Genomic DNA, 23,341 nt, shown 5'->3' with positions numbered 1-23,341 from the left:
GTACAATGACAACCTGACTTTTTACTTAGTGTTGGCACTGGCTGTGGTCTCCTTCCTCTTCATCACGTGTTTGGTGGTTATTATCTCCGTGAAAATCTACAGATGGAGACAGTCTCGCATCCTGTATCATTCCAACCTGCCTGTCATTCCATATTATCCTCCACGTTACTCAGACACTTTGGGGACAACAGGGACTCTCCAACACGTGTACAATTACGAGGTGTGCAGGACGACAGACTCCCGAAAGAGTGACTGTAAGTTCGGCAGAGCTGGTAGTCAGAACGTGCTGATAATGGATCCCAGTTGTTCAGGGACGATGCAGCGGATTCAGAATGAGAAGAGCATCCTGGATGAACCAGACTCTCCTCTAGAGGTTGGTAATTTGGGGTTTAAGTCACGTGTGACATGTTAGATTTATCTATGTAAGTGAAGCGTCCTTTTCTGCCACAAGTTTTAACTAATTTGCAGTTAGCACCATGGACAGAGTCACCGGTATAGTACTAGACTTCTTTTTGTCTTTTGTTTTTTAAGTCTGTCTGTCTGTCTTTTCATTTTATTCATAGTATTCTGTTTGACTATTTGATTACAGCTTTGTCTTTGTCTCAAAACACTCACTACCATTTCCTTTCAGTAGTGTCATATTGAATGCAATTTTATTTTTCACTAATGTTTCAAGGCAGTCCTCTATTATCTAGATTAGCAGACGTTTTTATCACCTAACTGATTGGCTGTTTTCTCTTGGTACATGTAGAAATTGTGTTCCCTGGTGTAACGCTTTTTTCTACAAGCCTTGATTGTAGTTCATTACTGTGCACTCTTAGGGCCGCTGTTGGCCAGCGTGTCGATGCTTTACGGCAGATTTTAAAAGAAACCTCCCATGCCGTGATGATATCAGTCAGACAGAGAAAGACAGAGACCGTGTTAAAACGTTGGTGGATTCTTAAAGAACGACATTGCAGAAACCTTTATTCTTACCGATGTGGACGATTGTGGATTAACCGCTGTATTTCATACAATTCATTGGATTTCTGGTAAATGTGGGACATATTTCGTGTCATTTAATTCCGTGGGGAAAATGTCGACCAGAACAATGAGACGGCAAGTACTGTTGTTTTCCTTCGTTCTTTATCTCAATTCAGTGCTCGGCCAAGTCAGCTACTCCATTCCCGAGGAAATGCCGAGTGACTACTTAGTCGGTAATATTGCTCAGGATTTAGGTTTAGATGTAAAACGACTGAAAGCCGGGCGAGCTCGGGTTTATACGGGAGACAGTGCGGGATACATCGAGCTCAATACAGACCGTGGGGTCCTCCTCGTCAAGGACAGGATAGACAGAGAAGCGATCTGCAAACAGATTACACCTTGTGCTTTGCATTTTCAGATTATTTTGGAGAACCCCATGGAGTTTTACAGCGTCACAGTCGAGATTACCGACATAAATGACAATCCTCCCACCTTCGAAAAAAACGAAGTCAGTTTTAAAATCAGCGAATCTGCTGTGATCGGTGGTAAATTTGTATTAGACAGAGCAATAGATCGTGATGTGGGCAAAAACGGTCTTCAAAAATACGAGCTTATACCCACTGATAATTTTGTGCTTAAAAGGGATAGTCAGGTTGATGGAACGGAAAAAACTGAAATGATTTTGCAAAAGCCTCTTGATAGAGAAAAGGAAGATTCAATATCTTTAGTTTTAACAGCCTTTGACGGAGGAGAGCCGCAGATGACAGGAACAATTCGGATTTTAATCACGGTTTTAGATGTCAACGATAATGCGCCTGTTTTTACACAGTCCACCTACACAGCCAGTGTTTTTGAAAATGCCCCAGAAGGGACGGTTGTCACCACTGTTAGTGCGTCAGATGCAGATTATGGCACAAATAGTCGAGTAAAATATTCAATAACGAACAGCTTAGACCAAGCCCATGTCCTGTTTCAGATAAACGAAGACAGCGGAGAAATAACATTAATTGGAAATATTGATTATGAAAATGCGCGTAATTACCATATCAACATACGTGCAAGTGATGATGGTGGACTTACAGATTCATGTAAAGTCTTAGTTGAAGTAGTTGATATTAATGACAACAAACCAACGATTAATATAATGTCGAAATCAAATATGATATCTGAACACGCTATACCAAGCACTGTTGTAGCAATGATGAACGTTCAAGATCCAGATTCAAATGAAAATGGTAAAGTCCACTGTTTTATCAGCGATAACACCCCTCTGACTATAAAGTCTGCATCAAATAATTTCTTCAGCTTAGTGACAGACTGTGAATTAGACAGAGAGAGAGCCTCTGAGTATAACATCACTGTGACCTGCTCTGATGAGGGAGTGCCCTCCCTCTCCAGCAGCGTCACTCTCACCTTACAGATCTCTGATGTAAATGACAACGAGCCTGTCTTTGAGAGGAGCAAGTATGAGGCCTACATTGTAGAAAACAACACACCAGGTGTGTCTGTATTCACAGTGAGAGCCACAGACGCTGACTGGAACCAGAATGCTCGTGTTTCTTACATTCTGGAGGACTCCTCTGTCAACGGAGTGCCAGTCTCCTCATATGTGTCCGTCAGTGCTGATAGTGGAGTCATCCATGCAGTGCGCTCTTTTGACTACGAGCAGATCAAAGATTTCCAGTTCAGAGTGAAAGCGCAGGATGGAGGCTCTCCTCCACTCAGCAGCAACGTGACAGTGAAAATGATGATCCAGGACCAGAACGACAACCCTCCTCAGGTCCTGTATCCAGTCCAGACTGGTGGCTCTGTGGTGGCTGAAATGGTTCCTCGTTCAGCAGATGTGGGCTATCTGGTGACCAAAGTGGTGGCTGTTGATGTGGACTCTGGACAGAATGCGTGGCTGTCGTATAAACTGCAGAAGGCCACAGACAGGGCTCTGTTTGAAGTGGACTCTCAGAATGGAGAGATCCGAACCATCCGCCAAGTGAGTGATAAAGATGCAGTGAAGCAGAGACTGAGTGTTATAGTGGAGGACAACGGGCAGCCCTCTCGTTCAGCTACAGTCATTGTGAACGTGGCGGTGGCGGACAGCTTCCCTGAAGTTCTGTCGGAGTTCAGTGACTTTCCACACGACAAGGAGTACAATGACAACCTGACTTTTTACTTAGTGTTGGCTCTGGCTGTGGTCTCCTTCCTCTTCATCACGTGTTTGGTGGTTATTATCTCAGTGAAAATCTACAGATGGAGACAGTCTCGCATCCTGTATCATTCCAACCTGCCTGTCATTCCATATTATCCTCCACGTTACTCAGACACTTTGGGGACAACAGGGACTCTCCAACACGTGTACAATTACGAGGTGTGCAGGACGACAGACTCCAGAAAGAGTGACTGTAAATTCGGCAAAGCTAGTAGTCAGAACGTGCTGATAATGGATCCCAGTTGTTCAGGGACGATGCAGCGGATGCAGAGTGAGAAGAGCATCCTGGATGAACCAGACTCTCCTCTAGAGGTTAGTCCTTTCTTTAAGAAGTGTATATGATACTATTCTGTACTTTTTAACGGGAGTAAGACTTTTCACAACCACCGTCGCTGCGTTGAAATATCTTCAGTTTTAACAATAAATGCATTTCAGCACCACAGACAGCGGTCCACGAACGTTAAAATCCTGCAGGAAAAGTCAGTAACAAATAGCATCCTGTTTGATTTAAATTGTCTTCTGTACGTTTTGCTGTCGTTCTGACATTTCTTTTTTGTGTGTGCTTTGAAAACTTGCTTCACTGTCAATTTCTGAAATTACTTTTTTATAGTTCTGTATTATTTTATTGTTAGTTTTTTTTTCTGGCACACCTCTTTATCAGTCAGTAGAAATTATTTGTGTAAAGTTTTATTTTAGGCTTTTTAGAATTTAACTAAGTTATTTCACAAATTGCAATGCTTTCATGTATTCTAAACTATCAGATCACACAATTATTAACTGAAATGATTTACTTGGAGCAATTTTTAATTAAACCTACAAGAAGCAACCGGATTACGAAGGCAAGATACGATCTTTCTGAGCTTTGCCAAAATAAATGGAAAAAACATCCTACTTTTACTATAAACAATAATCATGAAGTTTTGGTTTGTTTTTGCATCGCCAACCATATTTCTCATCCCAGCTTTTTGCTATTTGCTGTAATGAACAGAAAGGGCCGCTGTTGACCAGAGTGTGGCAGTCTTAGATCGGACTTGCAAATGTTCCTCCCCTTTAGATTCTGATGGTAGACAATAAAACAGACACTATTCGCCTGCTCTCGCTTAAATGGAAAATTGCACACGGAAACCAACAGCTGCTCTCTTTTACTGAACATTTCTTTGGAATACCTTCGGAATTTCTAACAATATTCATATGGATTACAGTTTTATTCAAAGAACAAAGGAATTCGACGGCAAAACAATGAGACGGCAAGTACTGTTGTTCTTCTCGGCTCTCTCCGTCACGTCGGTGCTCGGCCATGTCAGCTACTCCATTCCCGAGGAAATGGAGAAAGGTTCATTAGTCTGTAACGTAGCTCAGGATTTAGGTTTAGATTTGAAAAGGCTCAAAATGGGCAGAGCTCGCATTCATTCTGGAGACAGTGCAGAATATATCGAGCTGAACAGAGACAGGGGTGTCCTCCTTATAAAGGAGAGAATAGACAGAGAGGCGCTGTGTGGAGAAACGACGCCTTGTGCTCTGCATTTACAAATGATTCTGGAAAATCCTATGGAATTGTTTCGAATAACAATCGAACTCACAGACATTAATGACAATGCTCCCAGCTTTGCAGCCAGCGAGAAACGTTTTGAAATCAGCGAGTCAGCCGTTATTGGCTCTAAATTTGTACTGGAGAAAGCCATCGATGCTGACATTGGTACTAATGGTCTCCAAAGCTACTCGCTTAAACCAACAAACAACTTCGCACTGAAACTAGAAAATCAGGCAGATGGGAGTAAAAAGGTAGAAATGGTTCTACAGAAGCCTCTCGATCGAGAGCAAGAGGAGCAGATTAAGTTGTTACTAACTGCTCTGGATGGCGGACAGCCGCGTATGTCAGGCACAATGCAGATAAACGTTAATGTGTTAGATGCAAACGACAATGCACCAGTTTTTACTAAGACAGTGTACAAGGGAATGATAATGGAAAACTCTCCGCGGGGGACAAGTGTTATAACTGTTAGTGCATCTGACAAAGACGGAGGCTCCAACGGAGAAATATCATACGCCATTTCAAACAGCAAGCGTCGTTTATCCGACCTGTTTCAGATTGATAGAAAAACTGGACAGGTTGTCTTGATTGGTGAGATAGACTATGAAAAAGCAAAGATTTTCCAAATAGATATCGAGGCTACAGACAACGGGGGGCTCTCTGATTCCAGTAAGATTCTAATTGATGTCACTGATGTTAATGATAACAGCCCTCAGTTGAAAATACTATCCAAATCAGATATGATTTTAGAAGACTCTCCTGAGAATACTGTGATTGCTATGCTGAGCGTAAACGACCCTGACTCTGACAGAAATGGAGAGGTGAAGTGTAATATTAATGAGGACATTCCTTTTAAAATACAAAACACAATGAATGGATTTTATAGTATCGTAACAGAGGTAGCTTTAGATAGAGAAGTGGCTCCGCAATATAATATCAGTGTGACCTGCTCTGACGAGGGAGTGCCCTCCCTCTCCAGCAGCGTCACTCTCACCTTACAGATCTCTGATGTAAATGACAACGAGCCTGTCTTTGAGAGGAGCTCATATGAGGCCTACATTGTAGAAAACAACACCCCAGGTGTGTCTATATTCACAGTGAGAGCCACAGACGCTGACTGGAACCAGAATTCTCGTGTTTCTTACATTCTGGAGGACTCCTCTGTCAACGGAGTGCCAGTCTCCTCATATGTGTCCGTCAGTGCTGATAGTGGAGTCATCCATGCAGTGCGCTCTTTTGACTACGAGCAGATCAAAGACTTCAAGTTCAGAGTGAAAGCTCAGGATGGAGGCTCTCCTCCACTCAGCAGCAATGTGACAGTGAAAATGATGATCCAGGATCAGAACGACAACCCTCCTCAGGTCCTGTATCCAGTCCAGACTGGTGGCTCTGTGGTGGCTGAAATGGTTCCTCGTTCAGCAGATGTGGGCTATCTTGTGACCAAAGTGGTGGCTGTTGATGTGGACTCTGGACAGAATGCGTGGCTGTCGTATAAACTGCAGAAGGCCACAGACAGGGCTCTGTTTGAAGTGGGCTCCCAGAATGGAGAGATCCGGACCATCCGCCAAGTGAATGATAAAGATGCAGTGAAACAGAGACTGAGTGTTATAGTGGAGGACAACGGGCAGCCCTCTCGTTCAGCTACAGTCATTGTGAACGTGGCGGTGGCGGACAGCTTCCCTGAAGTTCTGTCGGAGTTCAGTGACTTTCCACACGACAAGGAGTACAATGACAACCTGACTTTTTACTTAGTGTTGGCTCTGGCTGTGGTCTCCTTCCTCTTCATCATGTGTTTGGTGGTTATTATCTCAGTGAAAATCTACAGATGGAGACAGTCTCGCATCCTGTATCATTCCAACCTGCCTGTCATTCCATATTATCCTCCACGTTACTCAGACACTTTGGGGACAACAGGGACTCTCCAACACGTGTACAATTACGAGGTGTGCAGGACGACAGACTCCCGAAAGAGTGACTGTAAGTTCGGCAGAGCTGGTAGTCAGAACGTGTTGATAATGGATCCCAGTTGTTCAGGGACGATGCAGCGGATGCAGAATGAGAAGAGCATCCTGGATGAACCAGACTCTCCTCTAGAGGTTTGTCAAATAGGGTTGATTTCTTTTGTTAACTGTTTGCACGTCGGATTAGGCTGATATCATTGGTGTAATTTCAGTACCCTGGACAGCGGTAAATAGGACAGTTCCACATTGTCTCTTTTCTGTGCGCTTCTTCTGTATGTTTTTTTCCATGTGTGCAGTAAATTATTTATTTCAGTAATCTATTTTCCATTTCATGTGACTTAATTCCTATTGTTTTATTAATTTATTCTTGGAGAAGGAAGAATACATGTATTTTTTCTTAATATTTTCCTGAATTCAGTATCTGAACTTGCTTTTCCTTACTCCCATTTTTCTTCTGTACTTTCACAGTTTGGACTCATCGGGCCGCTGTTGCCCAGTGTGTTCTAGCCATGAGCTGCTTTTGTAACACATCCTCCCAGTCATCGTTCTCACATATTATAGAGGCACAGTCTCAGACGTAGAACGTACATATCGGAGATCAGGTCACACTGTTCACGGACCACTCAAAATGGACATTTGTTTCTAATGTGCGGATTATACATGTTTTGCTTTCATTTTTGACCACATGTGACGGAATTGTACTCGTAAAAAGAAGACAAACGCGGTCGCTGTGGTGTGACTCCGGTAAAGGACAGAACAATGAAACGGCAAGTACTGATTATCGCCATCTTCTGCCTTGGTTATGCGTTCGGGCAGGTCAGCTACTCGATTCCCGAGGAATTGGTAAAAGGCTCTTTGGTCGGAAACATAGCACAAGATTTAGGTTTAGATGTCAAACGGCTCCGGTCAGGTAAAGCTCGTATTTACACGGGAGACAGTGCTCAGTACATGGAGCTGAACAGAGACAGAGGAGTCCTCCTCATTAAAGAAAAAATAGACCGCGAAGCGCTCTGCAGACAGACAACGCCTTGCGCTTTACATTTTCAAATTACGCTAGAAAGCCCACTTGAGTTATTCCCAGTTACAGTTGAAGTTACCGACATAAATGATAATGCACCAATCTTCCAAAAGGAGGAGAGAGTGTTTGAAATCAGCGAGTCGGCGGTCATCGGCTCTAAGTTCATGCTAGAAAAAGCGATTGACCCTGATATCGGACGGAATGGTCTTCAAAGATATACTCTAAAGCCCAGTGATAATTTTGTGCTTAAATTGCATGCTCAATCTGATGGAAGCAAGAAGGTAGAAATGATTTTGCAACGGCCCTTGGACAGAGAAAAACAGGAACATATTTCTTTAGTTTTGACAGCGGAGGATGGCGGAGAACCGCAGATGACAGGAACAATGCAGATTCACATCACCGTGCTGGATGTGAACGATAATGCACCAGTTTTTAGTAAAGCTGTTTACAAAGCCAGCATTACAGAAAACTCTGTAAAAGGAACACTTATTACTCAGGTCTCTGCTTCTGATGCAGACAAAGGATCAAATGGACAGGTGACCTATGTTATAGGAAATAGCATGGATACTGTTTCGAAGTTATTTCATATTAATAGTGAAGGTGATGTTATCTTAGATAGCCCAATAGATTACGAAAGAGAAAAAACTTATAACCTTGATATAGAGGCGATTGATCAAGGAGGACTGTCTGACTCCAGTAAGATAATCATAGATGTAATTGACGTGAATGACAACAGTCCTACTGTAAATATGATATCAACATCAGGCTCAGTACCTGAGGATTCAGCTCATAATACAGTAATAGCTTTAATGAGTGTAAATGACCCTGATTCTGAAACTAACGGGAAAGTCAATTGTTTTATAAATCAAAATATTCCATTTGAAATCAAATTTACATCCAATAATTTCTATAGTTTAGTGACTGACAGTGAATTAGACAGAGAGAGAGCCTCTGAGTATAACATCACTGTGACCTGCTCTGATGAGGGAGTGCCCTCCCTCTCCAGCAGCGTCACTCTCACCTTACAGATCTCTGATGTAAATGACAACGAGCCTGTCTTTGAGAGGAGCAAGTATGAGGCCTACATTGTAGAAAACAACACACCAGGTGTGTCTATATTCACAGTGAGAGCTACAGACGCTGACTGGAACCAGAATGCTCGTGTTTCTTACATTCTGGAGGACTCCTCTGTCAACGGAGTCCCAGTCTCCTCATATGTGTCCGTCAGTGCTGATAGTGGAGTCATCCATGCAGTGCGCTCTTTTGACTACGAGCAGATCAAAGATTTCCAGTTCAGAGTGAAAGCGCAGGATGGAGGCTCTCCTCCACTCAGCAGCAACGTGACAGTGAAAATGATGATCCAGGACCAGAACGACAACCCTCCTCAGGTCCTGTATCCAGTCCAGACTGGTGGCTCTGTGGTGGCTGAAATGGTTCCTCGTTCAGCAGATGTGGGCTATCTGGTGACCAAAGTGGTGGCTGTTGATGTGGACTCTGGACAGAATGCGTGGCTGTCGTATAAACTGCAGAAGGCCACAGACAGGGCTCTGTTTGAAGTGGGCTCCCAGAATGGAGAGATCCGAACCATCCGCCAAGTGAGTGATAAAGATGCAGTGAAACAGAGACTGAGTGTTATAGTGGAGGACAACGGGCAGCCCTCTCGTTCAGCTACAGTCATTGTGAACGTGGCGGTGGCGGACAGCTTCCCTGAAGTTCTGTCGGAGTTCAGTGACTTTCCACACGACAAGGAGTACAATGACAACCTGACTTTTTACTTGGTGTTGGCTCTGGCTGTGGTCTCCTTCCTCTTCATCACGTGTTTGGTGGTTATTATCTCAGTGAAAATCTACAGATGGAGACAGTCTCGCATCCTGTATCATTCCAACCTGCCTGTCATTCCATATTATCCTCCACGTTACTCAGACACTTTGGGGACAACAGGGACTCTCCAACACGTGTACAATTACGAGGTGTGCAGGACAACAGACTCCCGAAAGAGTGACTGTAAGTTCGGCAGAGCTGGTAGTCAGAACGTGTTGATCATGGATCCCAGTTGTTCAGGGACGATGCAGAGGATACAGAATGAGAAGAGCATCCTGGATGAACCAGACTCTCCTCTAGAGGTTAGACTGCTTTAACATTGTTTCTTCACCTCAGTTTTAAAACAAACAAACAAACAAAAAACATTTTGTTGTTTTGGTAGAACTTGCTTGGCATTGGCAATTTCACATTATGTTTTCATGTTGGTTTTTACTCCCTGAATCCTAAAAAAAATGTATATTTATTCAGTTGTCCAATAGCGTTTTTGGCATCCTTGCTTCTTGGTTGGCATAGATTGAGAATAAACAACGATCTAGACTCTCATCTATAGGTTAGAATATTACAATATATGATGTCTTATTCTTTTGCATTTAGTTTTCATGTTATGTTTTAAATGGCTGCTTCGTAGAAAAACTGAGATGATACATTTCAGCACCACGCTAAAATAGAGTTGATTGACGACGTGGTGATTGTTCACTTTTTCTGTGCATGACGGGCTTGGAAATCTTTTTTTTTAAAACTTGTGGGACAGTGCATACATGCATCCTGGTACAATCTAAGCACATTTAATAACATAAGCACACATAAAATGTCAAATGGATTTGGTTTCATTTTCTCAGTCTTCTGCAAACCTGGTTATTTTTAAGCACTTTCCCTGCAGTTTCGCACTTTGCACTCTTAGGGACGCTGTAGCCTAACATGTTTTTCTACAACAGCATATTGTCAACAGTGCTTCCCATTTATAACGACAGCGAAGGTAGAAGCATATTAGACGGAGCGCACGACAAGTCAGAGTAGAGACAAAGACGTTTATCTCACTTGGACTATTGTCTTTGCTTGTTTTGAAATCAGCACGGACCTCCTGCCTTTCCCTTGGATTTAACATTGACGCATTTTATTCCGTAGAAAAGGGCGTGTTTCAGCCTGTACCGTAGTATCAAGGAGAACAATGAGACGGCAAGTACTGTTTCTCATCTCGGTCCTTTTTGTCAGTCCTGTGCTCGGGCAGGTCAGCTACTCCATTAACGAGGAAATGTCGGTGGGGTCGGTGGTTGGAAGGATAGCAGAGGACTTGGGTTTAGATGTGGAACGACTGAAATCACGCAAGGCTCGAGCCTTTTTTAGTGACAGCAGAGAATATATCGAGCTGAATAAAGACAGGGGAGTCCTCCTAATCAAAGAGAGAATTGACAGAGAGACGTTCTGCGGCCAGACAGTACCTTGTGCTCTGCACTTCCAAATTATCTTAGAAAAACCCGTTGAATTTTACAGGGTAATAGTTGAGATTGTAGATATAAATGATAACCCACCGGTCTTTGAGAAAGGTGATATTAAATTTAAAATCAGCGAGTCTGCAGTGACCGGATCGAAATTTGATTTAGAAGGGGCGGTGGATTTAGATGTTGGAATTAATGGTCTCCAAACCTACATCCTGAAACCGACTGATAATTTTGCTCTAAAACTACACAACCAAGCAGACGGTTCGAGGAACGTGGAGATGATTTTAAAACAGCCTCTTGACAGAGAGAAAACCGAACATTTGTCTTTAGTGCTGACGGCTGTCGATGGAGGAGAACCGCAAATGTCTGGCACAATGCAGATTCTAATCACAGTATTAGACGCCAATGATAATGCACCTGTTTTCACAAAGTCTGTCTATAAAGCTACCGTTGCTGAAAATTCATCAAAAGGCACAATAGTGACTACAGTTAGTGCGTCAGATGCTGATCATGGATCGAATGGAAGAATAACGTATTCCATCAGAAATACTTTAGATAATGTCAGACATTTGTTTGAAGTCAATGAACACACTGGCGAGGTTAGATTAATTGGAAATATAGACTATGAGAAATCAAGAAATTATCAAATAAATGTACGTGCAAGTGACGACGGAGGTCTAACAGACACATGCAAAGTAATAGTTGATATTGTAGATGTCAATGATAATTATCCCCTCATAAATGTAATGTCTGAAACAAATATTATTTCTGAAGATGTCAAAAGCCAGACTGTCATAACAATAATTAATATTCAAGACACAGACGACGGTGAGAATGGCAAAGTCCAATGCAAAATGACTGAAAATATTCCTTTCTTATTGAAATCGACAGAGAATAATTTTTACAGCTTAGTGACTGACAGCGATTTAGACAGAGAGAGAGCCTCTGAGTATAACATCACTGTGACCTGCTCTGATGAGGGAGTGCCCTCCCTCTCCAGCAGCGTCACTCTCACCTTACAGATCTCTGATGTAAATGACAACGAGCCTGTCTTTGAGAGGAGCAAGTATGAGGCCTACATTGTAGAAAACAACACACCAGGTGTGTCTATATTCACAGTGAGAGCTACAGACGCTGACTGGAACCAGAATGCTCGTGTTTCTTACATTCTGGAGGACTCCTCTGTCAACGGAGTGCCAGTCTCCTCATATGTGTCCGTCAGTGCTGATAGTGGAGTCATCCATGCAGTGCGCTCTTTTGACTACGAGCAGATCAAAGACTTCCAGTTCCGAGTGAAAGCGCAGGATGGAGGCTCTCCTTCACTCAGCAGCAATGTGACAGTGAAAATGATGATCCAGGACCAGAACGACAACCCTCCTCAGGTCCTGTATCCAGTCCAGACTGGTGGTTCTGTGGTGGCTGAAATGGTTCCTCGTTCAGCAGATGTGGGCTATCTGGTGACCAAAGTGGTGGCTGTTGATGTGGACTCTGGACAGAATGCGTGGCTGTCGTATAAACTGCAGAAGACCACAGACAGGGCTCTGTTTGAAGTGGGCTCCCAGAATGGAGAGATCCGAACCATCCGCCAAGTGAGTGATAAAGATGCAGTGAAACAGAGACTGAGTGTTATCGTGGAGGACAACGGGCAGCCCTCTCGTTCAGCTACAGTCATTGTGAACGTGGCGGTGGCGGACAGCTTCCCTGAAGTTCTGTCGGAGTTCAGTGACTTTCCACACGACAAGGAGTACAATGACAACCTGACTTTTTACTTAGTGTTGGCTCTGGCTGTGGTCTCCTTCCTCTTCATCACGTGTTTGGTGGTTATTATCTCAGTGAAAATCTACAGATGGAGACAGTCTCGCATCCTGTATCATTCCAGCCTGCCTGTCATTCCATATTATCCTCCACGTTACTCAGACACTTTGGGGACAACAGGGACTCTCCAACACGTGTACAATTACGAGGTGTGCAGGACGACAGACTCCAGAAAGAGTGACTGTAAATTCGGCAGAGCTGGTAGTCAGAACGTGTTGATCATGGATCCCAGTTGTTCAGGGACGATGCAGAGGATGCAGAATGAGAAGAGCATCCTGGATGAACCAGACTCTCCTCTTGAGGTTTGAATTCTTGCAGTCTCACACTTTTATTTTTTTGTGTCATTTCCTGTCTATGTTGCTTCAGTACCTTGGATAGCGAATAAACTGTTTCAATTGTTTTATTTCTCCTTTCTCTGTATCCTCCCCTTTACCGAAAATCATTTCTTTGTTCATTCTACATCTAAACAGCTTTAAGCTAGTGTTTCTGTAGTTTTTTTTCAGGGAATTTATTTTGCAATTTCGCGTGATTTTTTTCTGTTCAGTGAAACATTGGTATTAGTGTTTGCTGTATGGTATTTCACTCAGTATTTACACATGTAACAATCAGGGGTTGTTTTAATTTTACACTGCAGTTTCGTGTTTTGAACTCAATGGGCCGCTGTCGACCAGCGCCGTGGGGTTTAAAATGATATTTAGACGCGAGAACGTGCTCAGTCCTCTCACAGTGCAGAAGACGAAGCACACTGAATAGTCGACGGTGGATGAAAAAGCAGACACGGAATAACAAAGTGGAATGATTTTATCGTTAGCTGATGATTCAACAGATTTTTTTCATGTTTGATTTGCATGAGAAAGTCTGATTGTAAAAGACGGAGAACACGTTTGTTTGGTTCGACGGATGTGTCCGATAGAACAATGAGACGGCAAGTACTATTTTTTTTTCTCGGTCCTCTTTCTGCGCTCAGTGCTGGGCCAGGTCAGCTACTCCATTCCCGAGGAAATGGCCAAAGGCTCCCTGGTCGGTAACATAGCTCAGGATTTAGGTTTGGATGTTAAACGACTACAAGCGGGTAAAGCTCGCATCCACACAGGAAACAGTGCGGAGTACATTCAGCTCAACAAGGAAAAGGGGCTCCTCATTATCAAAGAGAAAATAGATCGCGAAGCTCTCTGTGGCCAGACAACGCCTTGCGCTTTGCATTTTCAGATTGCCTTAGAAAATCCAATAGAAATATTCCCGATTACTGTCGAAATCACAGATATTAATGACAATGCTCCCGTTTTTGAAAAGGAAGAGAGGAGGCTTGAAATAAGCGAGTCTGCTGTAATCGGCTCTAAGTTCATGCTAGAGAAAGCAGTAGACGCAGATATAGGACTGAATGGTCTTCAGAGCTATACACTGAAGCCCAATGACAATTTTATTCTTAAACTGCACAGTCAGTTTAACGGAGGTAAAAAGGTAGAGATGATTTTACAGAAACCTCTGGACAGAGAGAAGCAGGAGTTTGCATCATTGTTATTAACTGCAGTAGATGGAGGAGAGCCGCAACGATCTGGGACTATGCAAATTCACATTACAGTACTAGATGTTAATGATAATGCTCCTGTTTTTACGCAAACAGCTTACAAAGCAAGTGTCAAAGAGAACTCTGACAAAGGAACATTCATTACCAAAGTGAGTGCCGCTGATGCAGACAAAGGCGCAAATGGAGAGGTTAGTTATATAATCGAAAATAGTATGAGAGATATTTCAAAATTATTCCACATTACTGAAGATGGGCAGCTGATACTAAGTGGCCCGATTGATTATGAAAAAGCCAAAAAATATGATATTGATATAGAGGCAGTGGACCGAGGAGGTCTCTCTGATTCTAGCAAAGTGATTATTGATGTAGGTGATATTAACGACAACAGTCCTGTTATAAATATGATCTCATCATCAAATTCAATAGGAGAAGATTCGCTTTTGAGCACAGTGGTAGCTGTAATGAGTGTAAATGACCCTGATTCTGACGAAAATGGTAAAATCCGATGTTCAATAAATAAAAATACACCATTTGCAATTACCTCGACATCCAGTAACTTTTATAGTTTAGTGACTGACAGTGAATTAGACAGAGAGAGAGCCTCTGAGTATAACATCACTGTGACCTGCTCTGATGAGGGAGTGCCCTCCCTCTCCAGCAGCGTCACTCTCACCTTACAGATCTCTGATGTAAATGACAACGAGCCTGTCTTTGAGAGGAGCTCATATGAGGCCTACATTGTAGAAAACAACACACCGGGTGTGTCTGTATTCACAGTGAGAGCCACAGACGCTGACTGGAACCAGAATGCTCGTGTTTCTTACATTCTGGAGGACTCCTCTGTCAACGGAGTGCCAGTCTTCTCATATGTGTCCGTCAGTGCTGATAGTGGAGTCATCCATGCAGTGCGCTCTTTTGACTACGAGCAGATCAAAGATTTCCAGTTCAGAGTGAAAGCGCAGGATGGAGGCTCTCCTCCACTCAGCAGCAATGTGACAGTGAAAATGATGATCCAGGATCAGAACGACAACCCTCCTCAGGTCCTGTATCCAGTCCAGACTGGTGGCTCTGTGGTGGCTGAAATGGTTCCTCGTTCAGCAGATGTGGGCTATCTGGTGACCAAAGTGGTGGCTGTTGATGTGGACTCTGGACAGAATGCGTGGCTGTCGTATAAACTGCAGAAGGCCACAGACAGGGCTCTGTTTGAAGTGGGCTCCCAGAACGGAGAGATCCGAACCATCCGCCAAGTGAGTGATAAAGATGCAGTGAAACAACGACTGAGTGTTATCGTGGAGGACAACGGGCAGCCCTCTCGTTCAGCTACAGTCATTGTGAACGTGGCGGTGGCGGACAGCTTCCCTGAAGTTCTGTCGGAGTTCAGTGACTTTCCACACGACAAGGAGTACAATGACAACCTGACTTTTTACTTAGTGTTGGCTCTGGCCGTGGTCTCCTTCCTCTTCATCACGTGTTTGGTGGTTATTATCTCAGTGAAAATCTACAGATGGAGACAGTCTCGCATCCTGTATCATTCCAACCTGCCTGTCATTCCATATTATCCTCCACGTTACTCAGACACTTTGGGGACAACAGGGACTCTCCAACACGTGTACAATTACGAGGTGTGCAGGACGACAGACTCCAGAAAGAGTGACTGTAAGTTCGGCAGAGCTGGTAGTCAGAACGTGTTGATCATGGATCCCAGTTGTTCAGGGACGATGCAGCGGATTCAGAATGAGAAGAGCATCCTGGATGAACCACACTCTCCTCTAGAGGTTAGAAAGATGTCCCATTACACACGTCCTCCCTCACTGCTTGTCTTCACTAAATGTTTCAATTAAATGCTGCACTATATTGCTTAATGCTTTTGGTGTTTTATCATTCAGGACCTCGGAGAGCAACATAGCATGCTTATATAGTGAGACAAATTATGATCAATGTTCACTTGCATACTTTAGTTGGTCACTGCAGTTTTTTTGCGATATGTATTTGGTAAAAATAGTGTTTTAATGTTTTTTTTGTTTTTTTTGTTTGTTTGTTTTTTTTTTACATTTTTTCAGTATGAGCTATTTTCTCGTTGTTTTTTTTAATTCACATTTTCTGCAGTTTTGCTGTCTGAACTCACTGGGCCGCTGTTGCCTGCGTGGTGCCTGTTGTAGTATTTTTTTTGCAACAGTACCGCCTCTCTATTTTGCCGTCTTACAGAGGAAGGGCTGGCGCTGATCGCATTGTCTTCGTTTGTTGGACCGATGTACATGACGAGGACGCACAACCGTCGTTCTTTTGCTTAAAATCTGTGGACTATTTTTTTCTAAATCTCCAATTTGGATGTTCTCCCGTCTTTCAAAGGGATTTTTAGGAGGCTGTTGTTTGTTTATATCGAGATAATTTCAAACAATGAGACGGCAAGTACTGTTGTTTATTTCAGTTCTGTCTCTTAGTTCAGTCTGCGGACAGGTCAGCTACTCCATTCCGGAGGAGATGGCGAAAGGCTCTCTGGTTGGTAATATAGCTCAGGATTTAGGACTAGACGTTAAACGATTGAGGTTGGGTAACGCTCGTGTGTATTCTGGTGATAGCAGGGAATACATCGAGCTGAACAGCGAGAGAGGACTCCTCCTTGTCAAAGAGAGGATAGACAGAGAAGCGTTATGCGGCGATACGACACCGTGCGCTGTGCATTTTCAGATTGTCTTAGAGAATCCTATGGAGTTTTACAGCGTAACAGTTGAAATTACAGATATTAACGACAATGCACCGACATTTGAAAAAAACGAAATTAAATTTACCATTAGTGAGTCTGTTGTCGTTGGGGCAAATTTTGATTTAGAGAGAGCTGTGGATTTGGATGTAGGTCTTAACACTCTGCAAAGCTATGTGCTGAAGCCAAGCGATAATTTTATACTTAAACTGCACAATCAAGCTGACGGTACAAAAAATGTTGAAATGGTTTTACAAAAACCCCTCGACAGAGAGAAACATGAGCTAATTTCACTGGTGTTAACGGCTATAGATGGAGGAGAGCCGCAGATGTCAGGGACAATGCAGATTCTCATTGCAGTGTTAGACGCGAATGACAACGCGCCTGTTTTTACGCAGAAAATATACAAAGGCGCCGTTGCTGAAAATGCTGCAATAGGCACGATTGTGACATCTGTTAGTGCGTCAGATGCTGATCATGGATTAAACGGTAAAATAACATATACAATTACTAATACATTGGATGATGTCAGACACACATTTGAAATAAATGAGGACAACGGTGAAGTTAGATTAATTGGACGTTTGGATTATGAAAAGAAAAAACATTTTCAGATCAATGTACGTGCAAGGGATAATGGAGGACTGACGGATTCTTGTAAAGTGATGGTAGATGTTGTTGATATAAATGACAATGAACCAACGATTAAAATAATGTCGAAATCAACTGTTATATCAGAGAGTGCAAACCCCAACACTGTGGTCACAATGATTAATATACAAGATCCAGACTCGGGTGAAAATGGTAAAGTTCAGTGTTTCATAAATGATAATATTCCTTTCGTATTGAAGTCAACATCAAATATTTTTTATAGTTTAGTGACTGACAGTGAATTAGACAGAGAGAGAGCCTCTGAGTATAACATCACTGTGACCTGCTCTGATGAGGGAGTGCCCTCCCTCTCCAGCAGCGTCACTCTCACCTTACAGATCTCTGATGTAAATGACAACGAGCCTGTCTTTGAGAGGACCTCATACGAGGCCTACATTGTAGAAAACAACACACCAGGTGTGTCTGTATTCACAGTGAGAGCCACAGACGCTGACTGGAACCAGAATGCTCGTGTTTCTTACATTCTGGAGGACTCCTCTGTCAACGGAGTGCCAGTCTCCTCATATGTGTCCATCAGTGCTGATAGTGGAGTCATCCATGCAGTGCGCTCTTTTGACTACGAGCAGATCAAAGACTTCCAGTTCCGAGTGAAAGCTCAGGATGGAGGCTCTCCTCCACTCAGCAGCAATGTGACAGTGAAAATGATGATCCAGGACCAGAACGACAACCCTCCTCAGGTCCTGTATCCAGTCCAGACCGGTGGCTCTGTGGTGGCTGAAATGGTTCCTCGTTCAGCAGATGTGGGCTATCTGGTGACCAAAGTGGTGGCTGTTGATGTGGACTCTGGACAGAATGCGTGGCTGTCGTATAAACTGCAGAAGGCCACAGACAGGGCTCTGTTTGAAGTGGGCTCCCAGAATGGAGAGATCCGAACCATCCGCCAAGTGAGTGATAAAGATGCAGTGAAGCAGAGACTGAGTGTTATAGTGGAGGACAACGGGCAGCCCTCTCGTTCAGCTACAGTCATTGTGAACGTGGCGGTGGCGGACAGCTTCCCTGAAGTTCTGTCGGAGTTCAGTGACTTTCCACACGACAAGGAGTACAATGACAACCTGACTTTTTACTTAGTGTTGGCTCTGGCTGTGGTCTCCTTCCTCTTCATCACGTGTTTGGTGGTTATTATCTCAGTGAAAATCTACAGATGGAGACAGTCTCGCATCCTGTATCATTCCAACCTGCCTGTCATTCCATATTATCCTCCACGTTACTCAGACACTTTGGGGACAACAGGGACTCTCCAACACGTGTACAATTACGAGGTGTGCAGGACGACAGACTCCAGAAAGAGTGACTGTAAGTTCGGCAGAGCTGGTAGTCAGAACGTGCTGATAATGGATCCCAATTGTTCAGGGACAATGCAGCGGATTCAGAATGAGAAGAGCATCCTGGATGAACCAGACTCTCCTCTAGAGGTTAGTTATTCGAGGTTCATTTTAGTAGTCAGCTGTTTTTGCATGTCTGAATTACATTACAATTGCAGTTCCTAAGATGTCTGCATTCAGAACCATGGACAGAGGCAGTATTAGCCTTTCTTAGGTGATTTTTTTTATCAGATTGAATTTTACTACATATTTGTCATTCAATTGACCATTGTAGTTGTCAAGCGTTCACACGATTTGTCCATTTCAGCACCAAGGATAGCACCAGATGTAAGCCTTTTTCTTCTGATATTATACTCCTCTTGCCTTTCCTCTCTAGTTTCCAAGCCTATCTTCACCAACCAATCTCAGAATATAGTCACACACTGCCCTATCCTCTGTACCATAAGCTAACACTCAAAAATGGCGAATTCATTCTTCCAAAAATCCATCTTCGTTTAGACATTTCATCTCTCTTTGAATGCTACAATTTTGACACGAGCATTTCTTCTGTAATTTTGACTTTGAACTCAGAGGGACGCTGTTGACTAGTATGTATCAGTGTTATAGCTGCTTCGTAGTACCTCCCATCGTTTCCACTGACTGAGCAAGAAACACGACGGCTAGATGCAATGAAAGATACACGCAGGGGACCTAACAGAACCCAACTCAGACACTGGACTGGAATTACCTTCATCTTTGAATTATTTTTGAAATTGTGGTGGATATCGGATTTGCATAGAGACGTGTAATCGGGGACAAAGGGGTTTGGCGACGGAATTAGAGACTATGTGGGACATAATGAAACGGCAAGTACTGTTGTTCATTTCGATCCTCTCCCTCGGTGCAGCGCTCGGACAAGTCAGCTACTCCATTCCTGAGGAAATGGCGAAAGGCTCTTTTGTTGGTAACATAGCTCAGGATCTCGGATTAGATGTCAAAAGACTAAAATCGGGCAGGGCTCGCGTTTTTACTCGCGACAGCACTGCATACATCGAACTAAACAGAGAAAGAGGAATTCTCTTGCTCAAAGAAAGGATAGACAGAGAGGCGCTTTGTGGACAAATGACGCCATGCGCTTTGCATTTTCAGCTTCTATTGGAAGATCCGATGGAATTTTACAGTATTACTGTTGAAATCGCAGATATAAATGACAACCCTCCGACCTTTATCACAAGCGAGGCTCATTTTAATATCAGCGAGTCTGTATTGAGTGGTACGACATTCACTTTAGATCGGGCGTCCGATCTGGATGTGGGCGAAAATGGTTTAAAAACATATGCCCTAAAACCGACTGATATTTTTTCTCTCAAAACGAATAATCAAGGAGATGGTATTAAAAATGTCGAGATGGTTTTGATTGCACCGCTCGACAGAGAAAAAAATGAACAGCTGTCTTTGGTTCTGACTGCTGTAGATGGAGGAGAGCCGCAGATGACAGGAACAATGCAGATTCATGTTTCCGTTTTAGACGCTAATGATAATGCACCTGTTTTTACGCAGCCTGTTTATAAAGCTTTCATAAGAGAAAATTCATCAGCAGGAACCCTTGTACTGACAGTTACTGCAACAGATGCAGATGAAGGATCTAATGGCAGAATAACTTATTCAATTTCAAATATACTTGATCATGCCCGTGGAATTTTTGAAATAAATAAGATAACTGGTGAGGTTACTTTGAATGGAAAAGTTGATTTTGAGAAGACTAAAAATTTTCAGATTAATATTCGCGCGAGTGATGATGGAGGGCAAACTGGTTCTTGTAAACTAATAGTCGACGTATTAGATATGAACGACAACCGCCCTGATATTCACATCATGTCGAAATCTAATGTTATATCTGAAGATGCTAAAACAAACACCGTTGTAACTATGATAAATGTGGATGATGCTGATTCCTCTGAAAATGGCAAAGTGCATTGCGTCATTAATGACAATAATAATTTCATATTAAAGTCAACATCAGAAAAATTTTATAGTCTCATGACAGACAGTGAATTAGACAGAGAAAGAGCCTCTGAGTATAACATCACTGTGACCTGCTCTGATGAGGGAGTGCCCTCCCTCTCCAGCAGCGTCACTCTCACCTTACAGATCTCTGATGTAAATGACAACGAGCCTGTCTTTGAGAGGAGCAAGTATGAGGCCTACATTGTAGAAAACAACACACCAGGTGTGTCTGTATTCACAGTGAGAGCCACAGACGCTGACTGGAACCAGAATGCTCGTGTTTCTTACATTCTGGAGGACTCCTCTGTCAACGGAGTGCCAGTCTCCTCATATGTGTCCATCAGTGCTGATAGTGGAGTCATCCATGCAGTGCGCTCTTTTGACTACGAGCAGATCAAAGACTTCCAGTTCCGAGTGAAAGCGCAGGATGGAGGCTCTCCTCCACTCAGCAGCAATGTGACAGTGAAAATGATGATCCAGGACCAGAACGACAACCCTCCTCAGGTCCTGTATCCAGTCCAGACCGGTGGCTCTGTGGTGGCTGAAATGGTTCCTCGTTCAGCAGATGTGGGCTATCTGGTGACCAAAGTGGTGGCTGTTGATGTGGACTCTGGACAGAATGCGTGGCTGTCGTATAAACTGCAGAAGGCCACAGACAGGGCTCTGTTTGAAGTGGGCTCCCAGAATGGAGAGATCCGAACCATCCGCCAAGTGAGTGATAAAGATGCAGTGAAACAGAGACTGAGTGTTATAGTGGAGGACAACGGGCAGCCCTCTCGTTCAGCTACAGTCATTGTGAACGTGGCGGTGGCGGACAGCTTCCCTGAAGTTCTGTCGGAGTTCAGTGACTTTCCACACGACAAGGAGTACAATGACAACCTGACTTTTTACTTAGTGTTGGCTCTGGCTGTGGTCTCCTTCCTCTTCATCACGTGTTTGGTGGTTATTATCTCAGTGAAAATCTACAGATGGAGACAGTCTCGCATCCTGTATCATTCCAACCTGCCTGTCATTCCATATTATCCTCCACGTTACTCAGACACTTTGGGGACAACAGGGACTCTCCAACACGTGTACAATTACGAGGTGTGCAGGACGACAGACTCCAGAAAGAGTGACTGTAAGTTCGGCAGAGCTGGTAGTCAGAACGTGCTGATAATGGATCCCAGTTGTTCAGGGACGATGCAGAGGATACAGAATGAGAAGAGCATCCTGGATGAACCAGACTCTCCTCTAGAGGTTAGGATTTTTATGAGAAGGAAAACAATGCCACTTCAATGTCCAGGACCACGGACAGAGACACAGCGCATAGTCTGTCTGCCTGTCTGTCTGTCTGTCTGTCTGATTTTTAAGTATCTATTTCTGCAGTTTCTTTTTACGTCTCTAAGTGCCGCTGTTGATCAGTTTGAGGAAAATAAGTAATTTCTCTCTGGTGAGGTGTTCTCCTCCCTCGTCTGTCTGATGCGTTATTAGAGCTCCGTTTTAATCGGAAAAACTCTGACAAAGCCAGATACCGAGCATTCAGCAACAGACTATCAAATACTTGGTCGTATTTCGACTCTGTGGCTCGGTTTTTCCACTTGGGTATTTCGACGGCTGTCGCCATTATGGGCGTTCTTTGTTGTGTCGCGGATAAGAAAATATTTTCATGGTGGCCGCTGCTTCTCTGCATCTGTGTCGCAGAAATGGCTCTTGGTCAGGTCCGTTATTCTATACCCGAGGAGATGGCGACGGGCTCGGTTGTCGGGAGCATCATTCAGGATTTAGGATTGGATATTAAGCGGCTGAAATCTGGCCGGGCTCGGATATTTACCGAGGATGGCAGTGAGTACATCTGTCTGAATGCAGATAAAGGAACTTTGGTTGTGGCTAAAAGGATAGACAGAGAAGAATTGTGCAAGCAAATGTCTCCCTGCTCTCTTCATTTCCAAATAATCCTAGAAAATCCAATGGAGCTGCATAGAATTGATGTAGAAATTACAGACATTAATGATAATGCTCCATTTTTTTCCAAAAAAGAATATAATTTTCAGGTTATTGAATCAGCCTCACCAGGGGCTCGTTATTCGCTTGAGAGTGCCAAAGATCCCGATGTAGCGCAGAACACAATTCAAACGTACAAACTCAACCCTACAGATAATTTCAAACTGAATGTTGTTTCTCGATCTGATGGAACAAAATATATTGAGATGGTTCTCCACACGTCGCTCGACAGGGAAAAACAAGAAGAGCATAAATTAACTCTGACGGCATTTGACGGTGGCGATCCTCAGAAATCTAGTTCTGTTAAAATTAACATTGTTGTTCTGGATGCAAATGACAATGCTCCAGTATTCATTCAGTCTGTTTACAGAGTGACAGTTCCTGAAAACGCATCACAG

At 43.4% G+C, this 23,341-nt stretch overlaps 3 protein-coding genes across 3 annotated transcripts in view; all 3 read left to right on the top strand.

The window, feature by feature from the left end:
* Window positions 1-16,267, top strand: part of LOC110971872 (protocadherin beta-16-like) — a 74,389-nt gene extending 58,122 nt beyond the window's left edge. The window contains exons 3-4 of the mRNA XM_051954398.1: window positions 270-373; window positions 16,055-16,267. Coding sequence (XP_051810358.1) covers window positions 270-373; window positions 16,055-16,120 — 170 coding nt within the window. The 3' untranslated portion in view covers window positions 16,121-16,267. The remainder of the gene's footprint in view (window positions 1-269; window positions 374-16,054) is intronic.
* On the top strand, window positions 597-3,508 carry LOC110968525 (protocadherin gamma-A11-like). The gene has a single exon (XM_022218428.2). It carries the CDS (start codon window positions 1,076-1,078, stop codon window positions 3,506-3,508), a length of 2,433 nt encoding a protein of 810 aa, XP_022074120.2. The 5' UTR covers window positions 597-1,075.
* On the top strand, window positions 9,811-13,059 carry LOC110968530 (protocadherin gamma-A11-like). Its single transcript, XM_051954437.1, has one exon. It carries the CDS (start codon window positions 10,666-10,668, stop codon window positions 13,057-13,059), a length of 2,394 nt encoding a protein of 797 aa, XP_051810397.1. The 5' UTR covers window positions 9,811-10,665.
* Window positions 16,268-23,341: the final 7,074 nt, after the last annotated feature.

This window comes from Acanthochromis polyacanthus, chromosome 10 (assembly GCF_021347895.1).
Source record: "Acanthochromis polyacanthus isolate Apoly-LR-REF ecotype Palm Island chromosome 10, KAUST_Apoly_ChrSc, whole genome shotgun sequence".
Taxonomy (NCBI): domain Eukaryota; kingdom Metazoa; phylum Chordata; class Actinopteri; family Pomacentridae; genus Acanthochromis; species Acanthochromis polyacanthus.
This window is presented reverse-complemented; position numbering and strand designations above follow the sequence as displayed.

Coding starts and splice junctions, on each gene's coding strand:
- LOC110968530 (XM_051954437.1), top strand. CDS start 10,666: ATGAGACGGCAAGTACTGTTTCTCATCTCGGTCCTTTTTGTCAGTCCT.
- LOC110968525 (XM_022218428.2), top strand. CDS start 1,076: ATGTCGACCAGAACAATGAGACGGCAAGTACTGTTGTTTTCCTTCGTT.